Here is an 18,798-nt window from a genome sequence, read left to right as displayed (position 1 = left end):
TTGTGATTTTTAAACCGTGAAAAGTGAGTCCACGAAAAGCGAACTGTGAAATGGTGAGGGAACACTGTATAACCACCCATCCTTGATGTTTCTGTGGGTGAAGTAGAAAGCCAATTAAGTAACTTCAGTGGTCATGTAGTTAAGAGGTCCAATTACGCCACTTTGGTAGTTATGGAACTGAATAGAGCAGTGGTCCTCAACCTGGGGTCCCCAGATGTTTTTGGCCTACAACTCCCAGAAACCCTAACAGCTGATAAACTGGCTGAAATTTCTGGGAGTTGTAGGCCAAAACTCCTGAGGATCCACAGGTTGAGAACCATTGGTCTACATTTAGAACTTGTATTAACTTAGATGAAGGGCTAGAAGGCATGACCATCAAGTTTGAGGACCACTGGAATAGAGAGACCCAGCAAATGAAGGATTTCTCTTCCAGCTACATAAACATCTTGTGCTTCTGTGGCTGAAACACTGAGCCAGTTAAGTAACTGTTATATAGTTGAATGAAGGATTTCTCTTTCAGCTACATAACCATTGATCTTTGGTGTCTCTGTGGTTGAAAGAGACAGCTGGGTAAGTAACTTCAGTGGCCATGGAGCTGAAAGAGAGATCCAGGTTTGGGGTGCCTCTGTGTATTGCTATCAACCCCTCAGTGCGGATGCCAGGGCATCCCGTATCTGGACCGCCTCGGGGTCTTCTTCCCCATCCTCTTCTTCCTCCAAAGGATATTCCTCCCATTGGTCGCTCTCTTCATCTTCTCCTTCCTGCTCCTCCATCCAAGATGGCTGGAAGAGGTCCCCTCGGGCCTCGCAGATGTTGTGGAGGGTGCAGCAGGCAGCAATGAGGGTGGGCAGAAAGGCGACATCGGTGTCGTTGCGTTTGGTGAGGCAGCGCCACCGACCCCGCAAGCGCCCAAAGGCCACACCGACCACCGTCCGCGCAGCTGCCGCGTACTCGTTGAAGCGCTGCTGACGAGGTGCCAGGTCCCGGCCTCGGTCCCGGTAGGGCCGCATGAGCCACGGCAAGAACGGATAGGAGCGCCCACCCAGCAGGTAGACAGGGACAGGGATCCCGCCGATGTCTTGGGCTCCACCGGGAAAGAGCCGTCCCTCTTGGCCCTGCCGGTAGAGCTCCGACGTCCGCAACACGTGTGCTTGAGCCACGCCACCAGGGCAGCCCACGTTGATGTCCCAGAAGCACCCCCGTGAGTCCACGGCCGCCTGTAGCACCACCGAGTGCCACCCACGGGGGTTGCAGTATCCAGCGGGGTCTTCATTGGGGGCGCGGATGGGGACGTGGAGGCATCCCAGGGCGCCGGCCATCTGTGGCAAGGGGAAGCCATTCCCGGCGGCAACTTCGCTGGGCTCGGGTGGCCGGACGAAGGCGGGCGTGAGCAGGGCCACCAAGGCTTCACAGACATCGCGCAGGACTTTGCAGACGGTGGAGCGGGAGACGCCGAAGAGCTGCTCCACGGCCCGGAACTCGGTGCCGGCCCCCAGGCGCCAGAGGGTCAGGGCCAGGCGCACGTCGGCCGGGATGGCGCGGCGCATGTTGGTGTCGCGGCGGCGGATGGCGGCCTGCAGGCGGGCGCAGAGGAAGTCGAAGGTGAGCGGGGAGACGCGGAATTTCTCGGCCCACTCCTGCGGCGGGAAGGCCTTGAGGCGCACGGTCTCCCAGAAGGCCGAGCTGCGGGCCTTGGTCCAGAGGCGGCGCTCCCTCAGCAGGCGGGAGAGGCCTCCGTTGCCATGCAGGCCGCCCTCTTGGCCCAGGGCGCGGCACAGGCACAGCAGGGCGAAGCTGCGGCGGGAGCGGGCCTGGGCCCGGCGGTGGCGAGCGAGGCGGCGACGGCGGGCCTCTTCACGCAACCTCCGTCCACGCTGGAGCCTCAGGTTCTGAAGCAGGCACAGGGCCACAGCCCCACGGCTCAGGGCCAGCAGCACTTGGTCCCTCTCCTCAGCTCCCACAGGGCCATTGGGGGCTGGGCAAGATGGCTGCTGAGGAGGAGGAGGAGAGGCAGCCATTTTGTCCCTGTGGGTCAAGGTGTGAAGAGAAGGATGGAGGGGATCCCAAGTGCGCATGCGCGGCGCCACCGCTGGAATAGCCTCCCTCCGAGTGCGCATGCGCTTCACCCCAGCTAGGCCTGTGTAAGGAAGCCGAACAGGTTTCGCGCATGCGCACAATAAGATTTACACAGCTACACCTCTGCGCGCATGCGTAGAGGGTACCTCTGGCGGGATGGAGAAGATTCCAAGTGCGCCTGCGCGGCGCCACCGCTAAAATGGCTTCCCGCCCAGTGCGCACGCGTAGAAGCTTCACATCAGTCAGTCCTGTGTGAGGGGGACCGAACAGGTTTCGCGCATGCGCACAAGATTTCCCCATTCAGTTTACACAGCTACACCTCCGCGCGCATGCGTAGAGGATACCTCTGGAAGGATAAGATCCCAAGTGCGCCTGCGCTGAATGGCTTCCCGCTGAGTGCGGAGTGCGCACGCGCAGAAGCTTCACCTTCGCCAGGCCTTTGTGAGAGGACTGAGCAGGTTCCGCGCATGCGCACAAGAACAATTCTCTCGTTTAGTCGCACCTATGTGCGCATGCGTAGAGGATGCCACTGAAAGGATGAAGATTCCAAGTGCGGAATGGCCTCCCTCCGAGTGCCGAGTGCGCACGCGCAGGAAATTCACACCAGCCCGGCTTGTGTGAGACGACCAAACAGGTTTCGCGCATGCGCAGAAAGGCAGATTCCCCTGTCGTTCTGCGCATGCGCGAAACCTATTTGGTCTCCTCACACAGGCCGGGCTGGTGTGAAGTTCCTGGGCCGGGTGCCGAGTGCGCACGCGCAAGAGCTATACACCAGCCCGGCCTGTGTGAGAGGACTAAACAAGCTTCGAGCATGCGCACAAGAACAGATTTTGTCCCCTCGGTTTATACAGCTACACCTCCGCGCGCATGCGTAGAGCACGCCCCTGGAAGGCTGGAGAAGATTCCAAGTGCGCCTGCGCGGCGCCACCGATGGCATAGCCTCCCTCAGAGTGCTAAGTGCGCACGCGCAGAAGCTTCACACCAGCCAGGCCTGTGTGAGGGGAGTGAACAGGTTTCGCGCATGCGTACAAGGACAGATTCAACAACTATGCTTACACAGCCACACCTGCGCGCATGCGTAGAAGATGGCCAAGGAATGGAGAAGGCCTCACTGCGGCTGCGGAAACCTAGCCAGGCTGGGTGAGACCTCACTGAGCATGCGCACAACAGAGTTAGTCTTCCTCCTCCGCCATAGAGCCAGCCTTCAGCGCGCATGCGTAAGACTCAGCGCATGAAGGCGGAAGCGTCTTCAAAATGGCGGCGTCCTCAGCGCTGGAGGGCCTCTTGGTCCCGCACATCCTCCCCGCTCAGTGCTACGACGAGCTCCTCGTCCGCTTCAACCTCTTGCACAGTGAGTCGCCTCCTCGCCGCCTCCCCCCGGCCACAGAAAGCCAGGACGCCCGTGGTCGCTGTAGGGAGGCGCGGCTTAGCCGGAAGTGCCCGTGAGGGCGGCCATCTTGGGGAAGGGCGCCATTGCGCGCCTGCCATCTTTACCCACAGCCGGAAATGCCTGGGCGGCCATTTTGGCAGCAGCGGAAGTGTCGTCATGACACCATTTCCTCACTTGGGGAATTTTTTCCTGCTCCAACCTGGCAAAACCATTCCGTTTTATACCTGTTTATATAATTATAAAAGATATATACTTTTAGTAGGATTCCGATTATCTCCTTTAATGACGTTTTAAGCTACCATGATGTTCTGAAGCGGCGTAGAAATACAACAGATGAAACGTGGAAACCTCTTGGCGCCATTTTGGTTTTGGGCGGAAGTGTCTCGCCTTCTAGGTTCAATTTGGGCGGAAGTGTTTGGCTTTCTGTGTTCAAAGTTCATTTTACAACTAAAGTAGTTTGTAACTCTTTTTTCTTTCGCTTTTTCTCCATTTTTAAACCAACAGAGATTATTATTATTATTATCGTATTTATACCCCACTTTACTCTCAAATTGGGACTTTAAAGTGACTCTCAATTCAAAACACTTAATGAAGTGAATATTAAAACAGAATTAAAGTATATTCAGGAGAAAAAGAATTAGTTTTATAGCTTGGTAATGGCTTTGGGTGATGTTTAACCATTTATTTATTTATTGTGTCAGTAGTGTTTGTTGTTGTTCATTCGTTCAGTCGTCTCCGACTCTTCGTGACCTCATGGACCAGCCCACGCCAGAGCTCCCTGTCGGCCGTCACCACCCCCAGCTCCCTCAAGGTCAGGTCAGTAGTGTTAGAGACCCTAAATTGGGTCTTCTTAGGTCCACATCACGGGCGCATGTAAGGAAAGAGACAGTCCCCAAAAAAGATCAAAAAACAAGGTTTATTTTAGTTTCTTCATGAAGAAGACAGACAGCCTAGCAGTATACGCAGATGCTACCCTTCAAGTGACTGCCACGCCCCTCCTCTGTTCCTGTTGACTTTTGTACTCAAGTAATAGGAGTATAAAAATAGTAAAAGGTCATGGAAAAATAGTAATAGGTCATGGGAAAAGGCAGAGGAACAAGAGACCAGATTGCCAATATCCGCTGGAGAATGGAGAAAGGCAGGGAGTTTCAGAAAAACATCTATTTCTGCTTCATTGACTATTCTAAAGCCTTTGACTGTGTGGATCATAATAAATTGTGGCAAGTTCTGGGTGGGATGGGCATCCCAAGCCCCCTTCCCTCTCTCCTGAGGAATCTGTACAAGGACCAAGGAGCAACAGTCAGAACTGACCACGGAACAGGAGACTGGGTCAAGATTGGGAAAGGCGAACGGCAACGCTGCATCCTCTCCCCCAACCTTTTGAACGTGTATGCAGAACACATCATGCGAGGATGTGCGGGGCTGGAGGAATGCAAAGCTGGGGTGAAAATGGCTGGAAGAAACATTCACAACCTCAGATATGCAGATGACACCACTCTGATGGCCGAAAGCGAGGAGGAGCTGAGGAGCCTTCTAATCAAGGTGAAAGAAGAAAGCGCAAAAGCCGGGTTGCAGCTAAACGTTAAAAAAACTAAGATTATGACAACAAGAATGATTGACAACTGGGAAATAGAGGGAGAAACCGTGGAGGCCGTGACAGACTTTGTATTTCTAGGCGCAAAGATGAGTGCAGATGCAGACTGTGGCCAGGAAATCAGGAGATGCTTCCTTCTTGGGAGGAGAGCAATGTCCAGTCTCGATAAAATAGTCAAGAGTAGAGACATCAGACTGGCAACCAAGATCCATTGCCTAGTCAAAAGCCAAGGTATTCCCTGTAGTAACCTACGGATGTGAGAGCTGGACCTTCGGGAAGGCTGAGCGAAGGAAGATCGATGCTTTTGAGCTGTGGTGTTGGAGGAAAGTGCTGAGAGTGCCTTGGACTGCGAGAAGATCCAACCAGTCCATCCTCCAGGAAATAAAGCCCGGCTGCTCATTGGAGGGAAGGATACTAGAGACAAAGTGGAAGTCCTTTGGCCACATCATGAGGAGACAGCAAAGCCTAGAGAAGGGAATGATGCTGGGGAAAGTGGAAGGCAAAAGGAAGAGGGGCCGACCAAGGGCAAGATGGATGGATGGCATCCTTGAAGTGACTGGACTGACCTTGAAGAAGCTGGGAGTGGTGACGGCCGACAGGGAGCTCTGTTGTGGGTTTCATTACAGGCTGCTACTTCTCAGCAGATGTCAGATGGTGCAGTACTGGCTAGACAGTGTAATGTCTCCAGTGGTGTAGAGCACAGACACACCGTGATAATGCGGCATGTCTCATTAAGAGCCACAACCACTGTTTTAGTGTGGTGAGATGTCTTCCACACTGGGCATGTGAACTCAACAGCAGAGCAGCCAAGCACAAGGACAGATGTCTTCACTGTGTCTGGTTGTGATCCCCAGGTTGTGCCAGTCAGCTTTCGTCTGATACTGTTTTAACTGATCTGCGTTTAATTTGTGTTTTAATATTTCTATGCTGTAGGCTTCTAGGTTTTATTTGTCGTGCCTTTGACACCGTGAGCCCCTTTCAAGTCTTGTTTCAGAAGAGAGAGATGTAGATATAATCAGAATGCTTGAAAGGTGGCTGATCTCTTTTTTGCCCTTTTCTCTCCTTGATTCGTGTAGTTCCCTGCCTCAAAATCTTAATCAGCAAAGGCCTCGGATTCGCCATCGTTGCTGGCTCCCTCATGGGTAAGGACCCTGGATTCCTCAGAATACCTACACGAAAGCACCTGGCCTGTACGCTTAGTTAGTTAGGGTGCATATACACCAGGCATGGGCAAACTTCAGCCCTCCAAATATTCCTGCTTCTTGGCAGGGGGTTTGGCAAGATGGCGCACAAGGTTTCTTCCAACTCTATGATTCTATTTTGGACTTCAACTCCCACAAATCCTAACAGCCTCAGGCCCTTTCCTGTCAACTTAGGTGGCTGAGGGGGAAAAGGAAGGGGTGGCGCTGAGGCTGCAAGTCCAAAAAGCCTTGAGGGCCCAAGTTTGCCCGTGCCTGCCTTAGGGGATCAATAGAGAGAAGGAAGGAAAGAAGGAGGGAATTGATTTATCCTTGACTCCTTGAGTTGTGCAATGTCATAGAATCCTAGAGTTGGGAAGAGACCCATCCAACCCAACATGCTAACAACAGGTGAGTAGGTAGATGGGTAGGATGCAGAGTTGGAAGGGACCCCAAGGACTATCCAGTCCAACCCCACCCCCCTTCTGCCAGGCAGTACACAATCTAATCCCTCTCAACAGATGGCCACCCAGCCTCTGTTTCCAAACCTCCAGCAAAGGAGGCTCTACTGCAGTGTTTCTCAACCTTCCTAATGCCGAGACCCCTTAATACAGCTCCTCATGTTGTGGTGACCCCCAATTATAACATTAATTTCGTTGCTACTTCATAACTGTAATTTTGGTCCTGTTATGAATCAGAATGTAAATATCCAGTATGCAGGATAGATTTTCATTCTGCACAAACACCCGATACGCCCAAATTTGAATACTGGTGGGCTTTGGGGAAAGGATTGATTTTGTCATTTGGGAGTTGTAGTTGCTGGGATTTATAGTTCAGCTACAATTAAAGAGCATTCTGAACTCCACCAATGATGGAATTGAACCAAACGTGGCACATAGAACTCCCATGACCAACAGAAAGTACTGGAAGGGTTTGATGGGCATTGACCTTGAGTTTGGGAGTTGTAGTTCACCTACATCTAGAGAGCACTGTGGACTCAAACAATGATGGGTCTGGACCAAACTTGGCACGGATCCTCAATATGCCCAAATGTGAACACTGGTGGAGTTTGGGGAAATGATACTTGACATTTGGGAGTTGTAGCTGCTGGGATTTATAGTTCACTTACAATCAAAGAGTATTATGAACCCTATCAATGATAGAATTGGGCCAAACTTTCCACACAGAACCCCCATGACCAACAGAAAATACTGTGTTTTCCGATGGTCTTAGGTGACCCCTCTGACACCCCCTCACAACCCCTCCAGGGGTCCAGACGCCCAGGTTGAGAAACACTGCTCTGCTGGATTCTTTCAAGCATCTCTGATCCTCAGGAAGGTCTTCCTAATGTTGAGATGGAATCCCTTTTCTTGTGGTTTGAATCCATGGTTCCATGTTGCAGCAGAAAACAAGCCACTCCATTTATTCCTCTCCAGTTGGCCGAGGGCCCGTCTAGACTGGCCCTATATCCCAGAATCTGATCCCAGGTTTTCTCTTTATACCACTATTCTGCCTTGGTTAGACCACTCCTGGAATATTGTGTCCAGTTCTGGGCACCACATTTGAAGAGAGATATTGACTCTAAGCTGGAATGTGTCCAGAGGAGGGCGGGTAAAATGATCAAGTGTCTGGAGAACAAGCTCTATGAGGAGCGGCTTAAGGAGCTGGGCATGTTTAGCCTGAAGAAGAGAAGGCTGAGAGGAGATATGATAGCCATGTATAAATATGTGAGAGGAAGCCACAGGGAGGAGGAGGGAGCAAGCTTGTTTTCTGCTCCCCTGGAGACTAGGATGCAATGGAACAATGGCTTCAAACTACAAGAGAGGAGATTCCATCTGAACATGAGGAAGAACTTCCTGACTGTAAGGAGAGCTGTTCAGCAGTGGAACTCTCTGCCCCGGAGGGAGTGTGGTGGAGGCTCCTTCTTTGGATGCTTTTAAACAGAGGCTGGATGGCCATCTGTCAGGGGTGCTTTGAATGCAGATGTCCTGCTTCTTGGCAAAACTGGGTTGGACTGGATGGCCCATGAAGTCTCTTCCAACTCTATGATTCAATTCAGATTACCTGGCAGTGCATATTCATATAATCCAGTTTAAAGTAGAAAACCTGGGATCAGATCCTGGACCGGTCTGGAAGGGCCCTGAGAGAAGCCCAAGGCCTTGGAAGTTTGTTCAAAATAGATGAGGTTTCCAGTTCTTGGGGGAAAAATGAATATTTTCATAGAATCAAAGAGTTGGAAGAGACCTCCTGGGCCATCATCCAGTCCAACCCCATTCTGCCAAGAAGCAGGAATATTGCATTCAAATCACCCCTGACAGATGGCCATCCAGCCTCTGTTTAAAAGCTTCCAAAGAAGGAGCCTCCACCACGCTCCGGGGCAGAGAGTTCCACTGCTGAACGGCTCTCAGTCAGGAAGTTCTTCCTCATGTTCAGATGGAATCTCCTCTCTTGTAGTTTGAAGCCATTGTTCCGCGTCCTAGTCTCCGGGGAAGCAGAAAACAAGCTTGCTCCCTCCTCCCTGTGGCTTCCTCTCACATATTTATACATGGCTATCATATCTCCTCTCAGCCTTCTCTTCTTCAGGCTAAACATGCCCAGCTCCTTAAGCCGCTCCTCATAGGGCTTGTTCTCCAGACCCTTTAGCTTGTTCTCCAGACCCATTTTGGGAGAGTTATACAGAACCAGGGGTTTGAGCATTGGATGGTGACTGTGGAGACAGCAGCAACAACAACAGACAGTTCCTAGGAGTTTCTCACCCATAAGACCTGACCCCCTGAATCTCAGTGTGGGACTCACCCTGGCTTTGCTTCTCCCCGATTCCCGCAGTGAAGCTGCCCCAAATCGCCAAGATCCTGGGGGCCCGGAGCGCGGAGGGGCTGAGCTTCAACGCCATTTTGCTGGAGCTCATGGCCATCACCGGAACCATGGTCTACAGCGTCTCCCGCAGCTTCCCCTTCAGGTAAGAATAATAATAATAATGCACGGGCTGGGTTGTTAGTCTGATGCCTTCCTGGGTAGCTTTTCAGCCAAAAGGGGCCTCTGGAATAGTTTGCAGGCACAAGATTTCAGATTCCCTGTGGTGTTTTAATGATATGACCCTAAACGACTCCGGCCCTGTTTACCTCTCCGAACGTATTCTCCCCTATGAACCATCAAAATTATTAAGATCGCCTGGAGATGCCCTGCTCTCGGTCCCACTGGCCTCGCAAGCGGTGGGGACAAGGGACAGGGCCTTCTCGGTGGTGGCCTCTCCACTCTGGAACTCTCCCACTGGAGATCAGAACCGCCCTGTCTATCCTGACATTTAGGAAACAGGTGAAGACGTGGTTATGGAGACAGGCATTCGACGAGTGAGCCAACACCCTGAGATACGGATGGAGGATGAGGAGCAACGATTTTAGTGGGATGACTGACCATTGTATTTATTGAATGTAATTGCTGTTATAATGTTTTATTGTAATATGAAGTATGATGTTTTATTGACTGTATGTGATATTATGGTTGGAAACCGGTCTGAGTCCCTCAAGAGAGGTGAGAAGGTCGATATACAAAACTTTTAAATAAATAAATAAATAAATAAAAATGAAAAAGTGCTTCAAGAAAAAGGAAACAAGAAACAGAATTGGCTATTTTAGCCCCAAAGTGCCTTGACTCCCAGATCACTTCCTGTTGATAAAAAAAGGTCTTTCTTGGACCTAAAAGAAGGCATTTTAAATTTTTTTTCCCCATGTCTGGAGCAACTTGAAAAACTGCAAGTCACTTCTGGTGTGAGAAAATTGGCTGTCTGCAAGGACGTTGCCAAGGGGACGCCCAGATGTTTTGATGTTTTACCATCCTTGTGGGAGGCTTATCTCATGTCCCCTCATGAGGAGCTGGAGCTGACAGAGGGAGCTCACCGATGCTCTCCCTGGATTCGAACCTCTGACCTTTCGGTCTTCAATCCTGCCGGCATAAGGGTTTAACCCATTGCCCACCGGGGGCTCCTAAAAAGAAGACCTAAATACGGCAAAATGGACTATGACGTCCACTAGAATTCAGAGGGCAAAACATTGATTTTCAAAATATTTTTAATTTTATAGGGCCCTCCATGGCTACAACTGCCATCACACGTAATATAGGTCCTTTCCCATGTTCTCACCCCATAGGTCTGGGGACACAGTGGGGCTGAGGAAAGGGCCTCCTTTGAACCCAAAGAGTCCGTCATATACAAAAGGAAGAAAATAGCCAAAGGTACACTTGAAATTGGCTGAGAATAGTTTGATAATCCTAAGGAATGCCTTGCTCCTCATTGACACCCTGCCTCTGCTTCTCTCCCCACAGCGCCTGGGGGGAGGCCCTCTTCCTCATGGTGCAGACGGTGGCAATCGGGTTCCTGGTGCAACACTTTGGGGGACACACGGGACGAGGTATGTTTGGGCTGTTAGGTATTGGGGGAGTTGAAGTCCAAAACACCTGGAGGGACAAAGTTTGCCCATGTCTGCATGACAAGAGTGGATATGGGAATCGTCCTGGGCCTGCCCTGTGCAATAAAGCCCTTCCTTCTGTCAAAAATATTTTTTAAATTAACTAGGTATTTTATTTACAAAAATGTGAGTGAAGCACTGAAAGGGTTAAATGAATGCAATGACTCAGCAAAAGCTGTAATTCAATATAAACAGGTGTGTCTGTAGCTTGAGAGTCCTCAGTATTAGTCAGCCTCAGTGAGAGAAGGTCTCAGTGTCAGTAAGCTTCAGTGTTCCTAGGCCTCAGTCTGAGAGAGCCCTCAGTGGGAGATAGGCCTCAGTCTGAGAGAACCCTCAGAGAAGGCCTCAGTGGGAGATAGGCCTCAGTCTGAGAGAACCCTCAGTGGGAGATAGGCCTCAGTCTGAGAGAGCCCTCAGAGAAGGCCTCAGTGGGAGATAGGCCTCAGTCTGAGAGAACCCTCAGTGGGAGACAGGCCTCAGTGGGAGATAGGCCTCAGTCTGAGAGAACCCTCAGTGAGAGAAGGCCTCAGTGGGAGATAGGCCTCAGTCTGAGAGAGCCCTCAGTGAGAGAAGGCCTCAGTGGGAGATAGGCCTCAGTCTGAGAGAACCCTCAGTGAGAGAAGGCCTCAGTGGGAGATAGGCCTCAGTCTGAGAGAACCCTCAGTGAAAGAAGGCCTCAGTGGGAGATAGGCCTCAGTCTGAGAGAGCCCTCAGTGAGAGAAGGCCTCAGTGGGAGATAGGCCTCAGTCTGAGAGAGCCCTCAGTGAGAGAAGGCCTCAGTGGGAGATAGGCCTCAGTCTGAGAGAACCCTCAGTGAAAGAAGGCCTCAGTGGGAGATAGGCCTCAGTCTGAGAGAGCCCTCAGTGGGAGATAGGCCTCAGTCTGAGAGAACCCTCAGAGAAGGCCTCAGTGGGAGATAGGCCTCAGTCTGAGAGAACCCTCAGTGGGAGATAGGCCTCAGTGGGAGATAGGCCTCAGTCTGAGAGAGCCCTCAGTGAGAGAAGGCCTCAGTGGGAGATAGGCGTCAGTCTGAGAGAGCCCTCACTGAGAGAGCCCTCACTTAAAGAAGGCCTCAGTCTGAGAGAGACCTCACTGAGAGAGCCCTCACTGAGAGAAGGCCTCAGTGGGAGATAGGCTTCAGTCTGAGAGAGCCCTCACTGAGAGAGCCCTCACTTAGAGAAGGCCTCAGTGGGAGAAAGGCCTCAGTCTGAGAGAGCCCTCAGTGAGAGAAGGCCTCAGTGGGAGATAGGCCTCAGTCTGAGAGAAACCTCAGTGAGAAGGCCTCAGTGGGAGATAGGCCTCAGTCTGAGAGAAACCTCAGTGAGAGAAGGCGTCAGTGTTAGTAGTGTATAATGTGTAATGCACAGATATCTATGACAACATCCAACAAAACAATGTATGTGTGTGACTCGCAAAACTCTGCCTCAGAGTAGGTTACTTCTAGCTGTATTACTATGTCAAAAATACTTTAACCCAACTTTGAAGTACAATTCTCATATTATAATTCAACAAAGGATATACTACTCACTGAATAAATAACAGACATAAAGAAAAGCATATAGAAACAACCAGATCCAGGACTTAAGAGTTTGAAGTAACCTACTCTGAGGCAGAGTTTTGCGAGTCACACACATATGTTGTTGTTTTGCTTAGTATTAGTAGGCCTGGTGTGCCTGTAGCTTAGAACACCTTAGTGTTAGTTGCCCTCAATATGAAAAGGCTTCAGTCTGAGAGAGGCCTCAGTGTGAGGTAAACCTCAGTGTTAGTAAGCCTCAGTGTGAGATTCACAGTAGTAAAAGTACAATTCTCATATTATAATTCAACAAAGGATATACTATTCACGGAATAAGTAACATACATAAAGAAAAGCATATAGAAACAACCAGCTCCAGGACTTATTGAGTTTGAAGTAACCTACTCTGAGGCAGAGTTTTGCCAGTCACACACATACGTTGTTGTTTTGCTCAGTGTTAATAGGCCTGGTGTGCCTGTAGCTTAGAACACCTTAGTGTTAGTTGCCCTCAATATGAAAAGGCTTCAGTCTGAGAGAGGCCTCAGTGTGAGGTAAACCTCAGTGTTAGTAGGCCTCAGTGTGAGATTCACAGTAGTAAAAGTACAATTCTCATAATTCAACAAAGGATATACTACTCACGGAATAAGTAACAGACATAAAGAAAAGCATATAGAAACAACCAGATCCAGGACTTAAGAGTTTGAAGTAACCTACTCTGAGGCAGAGTTTTGCAAGTCACACACACGTTATTGTTTTGCTTAGTGTTAGTAGGTCTGGTGTGCCTGTAGCTTAGAACGCCTTAGTGTTAGTTGCCCTCACTATGAAAAGGCTTCAGTCTGAGAGGCCTCAGTGTGAGGTAAACCTCAGTGTTAGTAGGCCTCAGTGGGAGGAAAGCCTCAGAGTTAGTAGGCCTCAGTGTGACTGGTTGCCCTGACACGACAAATAAATAAATAGTGTGAGATGATCTAGTGCGAGAAGGTTTTGGCGAGAGAAGCCCCAAGTTGAAGGCCTCATGTGTAAAGCTCCAGTGTGAAGGCTGCTGTGTGTGAAGCTCCTGTGTACGTTTGGTGTGAGAAGTTCTGTGAGAGCAAAGTTGTTTATCTGCATGAGAGTCCTCAGTGAGAGAAGGCCTCAGTGGGAGATAGGCCGCTGTGAGTCGCCTAAGGGCTGAGAACAGCGGTATACAAATAAAGTAAATAAATGAGAAAGAAGCCCAACGTGGAAGCAAAGAAGGAAGTATAAAGAACTTTAACCTTGTATTGTTGAAGGCTTTCATGGCTGGAATCACTGGGTTGTTGTAGGTTTTTCCAGGCTATACGGCCATGTTCTAGAGGCATTCTCTCCTGACGTTTTGCCTGCATCTATGGCAAGCATCCTCAGAGGTGACCAACTTTAACCTTGTTTTTGTAAACAGTGCGACCATATTATTTTACTACAAAGAGAAGCCTCTTTTGGAAGACAGAACATTGGTTACTCTGCTGTACATTTATGAGGAGGGTCTTTTGTTGATAAGCCCCCTTGCTCAACCCCTCCCTCCGCAGGTGCCTCCTTCCTCCTCGTCTACCTGGGTCTCCTCTCCTTCCTCCTCTCCCGCTTCACTCCTCCGGCCGTGGTGACCACCCTCCAGGCCTCCAACATGCCAGCCGTCGTCATCAGCAGGGTAAGTAAACAAAGGCCTTCTTGAGGGGGGCAGAAGTATCCCAGAAGGGGAGCGCTCTCCTTCCATCTAGGCCAGTGTTTCTCAACGTTCTGAATGCCGCGACCCCTTAATACAGTTCCTCATGTGGTGGTGACCCCCAACCATAACATCATTTTCGTTGCTACTTCATCACTGTCATTTTGCTACTGTCATGAATCGTCATGTAAATATCTCATATGCAGGATGGATTTCCATTCACTGGACCAAATTTGGCACAAATACCCGATACGCCCAAATTTGAATACTGGAAGGGTTGGGGGGAGGATTGATTTTGTCATTTGGGAGTTGTAGTTGCTGGGATTTATAGTCAACCTACAATCAAGGAGCATTCTGAACCCCACCCATGATGGAATTGAACCAAGCTTGGCACACAGAACTCTCATGACCAACAGAAAACACTGGAAGGGTTTGGTGGGCATTGACCTTGAGTTTGGGAGTTGTAGTTCACCTACATCGAGAGAGCATTGTGGACTCAAACAATGATGGATCTGGACCTCACCTCTGAGGAAGCTTGCCATAGATGCAGGCGAAACGTCAGGAGAAATGCCTCTAGAACATGGCCATATAGCCCGAAAAAACCCACAAGAACTGAGAGATCTGGACCAAACTTGGCACAAATATTCAATATGCCCAAATGCGAACACTGGTGGAATTTGGGGAAAATAGATTTTGACATTTGGGAGCTGTAGTTGCTGGGATTTATAGTTCACCTACAATCAAAGAGGATTCTGAACCCCACCAATGATGGAATTGAACCAAACTTGGTACACAGAATCCCCATGACTAACCGAAAATATAGTGTTTCCTGATTGTCTCTAGTGACCCCTGACACCCCCTCACGACCCCCCCCCCCGGGTCCCAACCCCCAGGTTGAGAAACATTGGGTTAGAGCCATTCAGCATTCTGCCTTGGGATCTGGTAGAGTCTCCTTCTTTGAACAGAACTCCCACGACCAACACAAAACACTGGAAGGGTTTGGTGGGCATTGACCTTGAGTTTTGGAGTTGTAGTTCACCTACATCCAGAGAGCACTATGGACTCAAACCATGATGGATCTGGACTAAGCTTGGCACAGATACGCAATATGCCCAAATGTGAACACTGGTGGAGTTTGGAGGAAATAGACCTTGACATTTGGGAATTGTTGTTGCTGGGATTTATAGTTCACCTACAAGCAGAGGAGCATTCTGAACCCCACCAACAATAGAATTGGGCCACACTTCACCTCTGGTCCAAGGTGGATCTGGACCAAACTTGGCACACGTACTCATTATGCTCAAATGTGAACACCGATGGAGTTTTGGGGAAAACAGATCTTGATATTTGGGAGTTGTAGTTGCTGGGATTTATAGTTCACCTACAATCAAAGAGCATTCTGAACCCCACCAACGATAGAATTGAGCCAAGCTTCCCACACAGAACCCTCATGACCAACAGAAAATACTGTTTTCTGATGGTCTTTGACACCCCCTCACAACCTTCCCCGCCCTCCCCCCCCCCAGGGGTCCCGACCCCCAGGTTGAGAAACACTGATCTAGATCGAGGGAAATCATGGTGCTCCTCTATTCTGCTTTGGTTAGAATACTGTATTGTCGAAGGTTTTCATGGCTGTGAATTTTCTGGGCTGCCTGGCCATGTTCCAGAAGCATTCCCTCCTGATGTTTTGCCCACATCTATGGCAGGCATCCTCAGAGGTTGTGAGGTTTGTTGGAAAGTAGGCAAGTGGGATTTATATCTGTGGAATAAAATCCAGAGTGGGAGAAAGAACTCTTTGTCTGTTTGAGGCAAGTGTGAATGTTGTGATGGGCCACCCTGATAAGCAATGAATGGCCGTGCAGCTTCAAAGCCTGGCTGCTTCCTGCCTGCGGGAATCTTTTGTTGGGAGGTGTTAGCTGGCCCTGATTGTTAGAAATTATCCTGCCTTTTTAGTGTTGCTCTTTATTTACTGTCCTGATTTTGGAGTTTTTTTAAAAAATATTGGTAGCCAGATTTTGCTCATTTTCATGGTTTCCTCCTTTCTGTTGAAATTGTCCACATGCTTCTTGTGGATTTCAATGGCTTCGCTGCGTAGTCGGACATGACAGCTAAGACTCACAACAAAGGATTCCCACAGGCAGGAAGCAGCCAGGCTTTGAAGCTGCAAGGCTATTCAGTGCAAATTGGGGTGGCCCATTGCAACATTCACACTTGCCTCAAGCAGACAAGAGTTCCTTCTCCCACACTGGACATCATTCAGTAGCCAGATTTTGTCCATTTTCATGGTTTCCTCCTTTCTGCTGAACTTGTCCACCTGCTTCTTGTGGATGTCAATGGCTTCTCTGTGTGGCCTGACATGGTGGTTGTGAGAGTGGCCCAGCACTTCTGTGTTCTCAGATAATATGCTGTGTCCAGGTTGGTTCATCAGGTACTTTCCCCCCACCCTTTCCCTCCTCCTCTCCTGCAGCTCCTGCAAGCGGCCACAAACTACCGCAACGGGCACACGGGTCAGCTCTCGGCCATCACGGCCTCCTTGCTCTTTGCAGGGTCCTTGGCGCGGATCTTCACCTCCATCCAGGTAGGAATGCTCTGTGAGTTTGAGAAGGGAGAGGGAAAAGGAAAGGGCCTGAGGCTAGCAGAAGGAGGTCAGACTGGATGGCCTTTGAGGGTCCCTTCCACTCTAGGATTCTATTATTATTACTATTACTATTATTAAGCAGAGGCTGGATGGCGATCTCTTGGGAGGGACTGAATGGTAAGAAGCCCTAATTAGTACGAGGTCAGACTGGATGGTCTTTGGGGGCCCCTTCTACTCTAGGATTCTGTTGTTGTTGTTGTTATTATTAAGCAGAGGCTGGATGGCTATCTGTTGGGAGGAATGGTAAGCCCTGATTAGTAGGAGGTCAGACTCGTTGGCCTTTGGAGGTCCCTTCCACTCTAGGAATTTTTTTTATTATTACTATTATTATTATTATTATTAAGCAGAGGCTGGACGGCTATCTGTATTATTATTATTATTATTATTATTATTATTATTATTATTAAGCGGAGGCTGGATGGCTATCTCTTGGGAGGGACTGAATGGTAAGAAGCCCTAATTAGTACGAGGTCAGACTGGATGGTCTTTGGGGGCCCCTTCTACTCTAGGATTCTGTTGTTATTATTATTAAGCAGAGGCTGGATGGCTATCTGTTGGGAGGAATGGTAAGCCCTGATTAGTAGAAGGTCAGACTCGTTGGCCTTTGGGGGTCCCTTCCACTCTAGGAATTATTATTATTATTATTATTACTATTATTATTATTATTATTAAGCAGAGGCTGGACGGCTATCTGTTGGGAGGGACTGAATGGTAAGAAGCCCTAATTAGTACGAGGTCAGACTGGATGGTCTTTGGGGGGACCTTGTACTCTAGAATTCTGTTGTTATTATTAAACAGAGGCTGGATGGCTATCTGTTGGGAGGAATGGTAAGCCCTGATTAGTAGGAGGTCAGACTGGTTGGCCTTTGGGGGTCCCTTCCACTCTAGGAATTTTTTTATTATTATTATTACTATTATTACTATTATTATTATTATTATTATTATTAAGCAGAGGCTGGACGGCTATCTGTTGGGAGGAATGGTAAGCCCTGATTAGTAGGAGGTCAGACTGGTTGGCCTTTGGGGGTCCCTTCCACTCTAGGAATTTTTATTATTATTATTATTATTATTATTACTACTACTATTATTATTATTATTATTATTATTATTAAGCAGAGGCTGGACGGCTATCTGTTGGGAGGGATAGGATGGCAAGCCCTGCCTGGCAGAAGGAGGTCAGATTGGATGACCTCTGGGTGTCTCTTCTAGCTCTAGGATTCTATTATGATTGTGATTACGATGATTACGCATAGGAGGGCCATGTATTGGGAGGGATGGAATGGTGCCTTCCTGCTCTGTATTGTTCTGGACTTTCAGGGTGATGATGATGCTGGCCCTTGCCCTGGGCTTCTCAGGTGGGCACAAGAGACCCTTCCTGGCAGGTAGCCACCCAAGCCAGGCATGGCTTGGACTTCAACTGTTTTGGACTTCAACTCCCAGCTGTCAGGAATGGTGGGAGTTGGAGTCCCAAACACCAGGAGGGAGGGCCAAAGTTGACCCAGGCCTGCACTGTATTCTGCATATTCCTCCCTCTCTCTCTACAGGAGACAGGTGACCTGCTCATGGCCCTGACCTTTGGGGTCTCCTCTTTCTGCAACGGCGTCATCATGGGGCAGCTCCTCTACTACTGGAACGTCCCAGTCGACAAGCGCAAGAAGGCCTAGGAGCCAACTGACTGCTGGGTGTCATTCCTCCCATCTTCTTTCCGGCTGCTCTTTTCATGCGCCCTGAGCCAAGGGACGGTGCTGCCTGCTATGTTTGGGAATCAATGCTGCCTCAATGGGACTTGAGAGGTGGAAAAAGGAAGGGGAAATCACTGTACGGGTTTTAATTTTACTACGAAATACAACTCTCCCGCATTCCGGTGCTGATGTGGCTTTGTATTTTCAACATTCCTTTCTGGGAAAGAGGATTATGGGCTGTGCATCCCCTTCCTCGATAACTTTGAGGGTATTGTCGAAGTCTTTCATGGCCGGAATCACTGGGTTCTTGTAAGTTTTTTCAGGCTATGTGGCCATGGTCTAGGTCAGTGTTTCTCAACCTGGGGGTCTGGACCCCTGGAGGGGTCACCAGGGGGTGTCAAAGGGGTCACCAAAGACCACAAGTATTTTCTGTTGGTCATGGAGGTTCTGTGTGGGAAGTTTGGCCCAATTCAATCGTTGGCAGGGTTCAGAATGCTCTTTGATTGTAGGTGAACTATAAATCCCAGCAACTACAACTCCCAAATGTTAAAGTCTATTTTTTCCCAAACCCCACTAGTGTTTACATTTG

The 18,798-nt window shown here is 49.4% G+C and overlaps 2 protein-coding genes across 2 annotated transcripts; one reads left to right on the top strand and one right to left on the bottom strand.

Annotated features, from left to right (window-relative positions):
- Window positions 1–638: 638 nt before the first annotated feature.
- Window positions 639–2,018, bottom strand: LOC132779168 (putative nuclease HARBI1). The gene has a single exon (XM_060782875.2). The coding sequence runs from the start codon at window positions 2,016–2,018 to the stop codon at window positions 639–641; it is 1,380 nt and encodes a 459-aa protein (XP_060638858.2).
- A 991-nt stretch (window positions 2,019–3,009) lies between these two features.
- MPDU1 (mannose-P-dolichol utilization defect 1) lies at window positions 3,010–18,386 on the top strand. Its single transcript, XM_060779837.2, has 7 exons — window positions 3,010–3,427; window positions 6,137–6,202; window positions 9,065–9,197; window positions 10,559–10,644; window positions 13,756–13,874; window positions 16,357–16,467; window positions 18,072–18,386. Exons 1-7 carry the CDS (start codon window positions 3,331–3,333, stop codon window positions 18,189–18,191), a joined length of 732 nt encoding a protein of 243 aa, XP_060635820.2. The 5' UTR covers window positions 3,010–3,330; the 3' UTR covers window positions 18,192–18,386.
- The last annotated feature ends 412 nt before the right edge of the window (window positions 18,387–18,798 follow it).

Source organism: Anolis sagrei, chromosome 6 (assembly GCF_037176765.1).
Source record: "Anolis sagrei isolate rAnoSag1 chromosome 6, rAnoSag1.mat, whole genome shotgun sequence".
NCBI lineage: Eukaryota > Metazoa > Chordata > Lepidosauria > Squamata > Dactyloidae > Anolis > Anolis sagrei.
The sequence above is the reverse complement of the archived record's forward strand: the minus strand, read 5'-3'. Positions and strand labels throughout refer to the sequence as shown.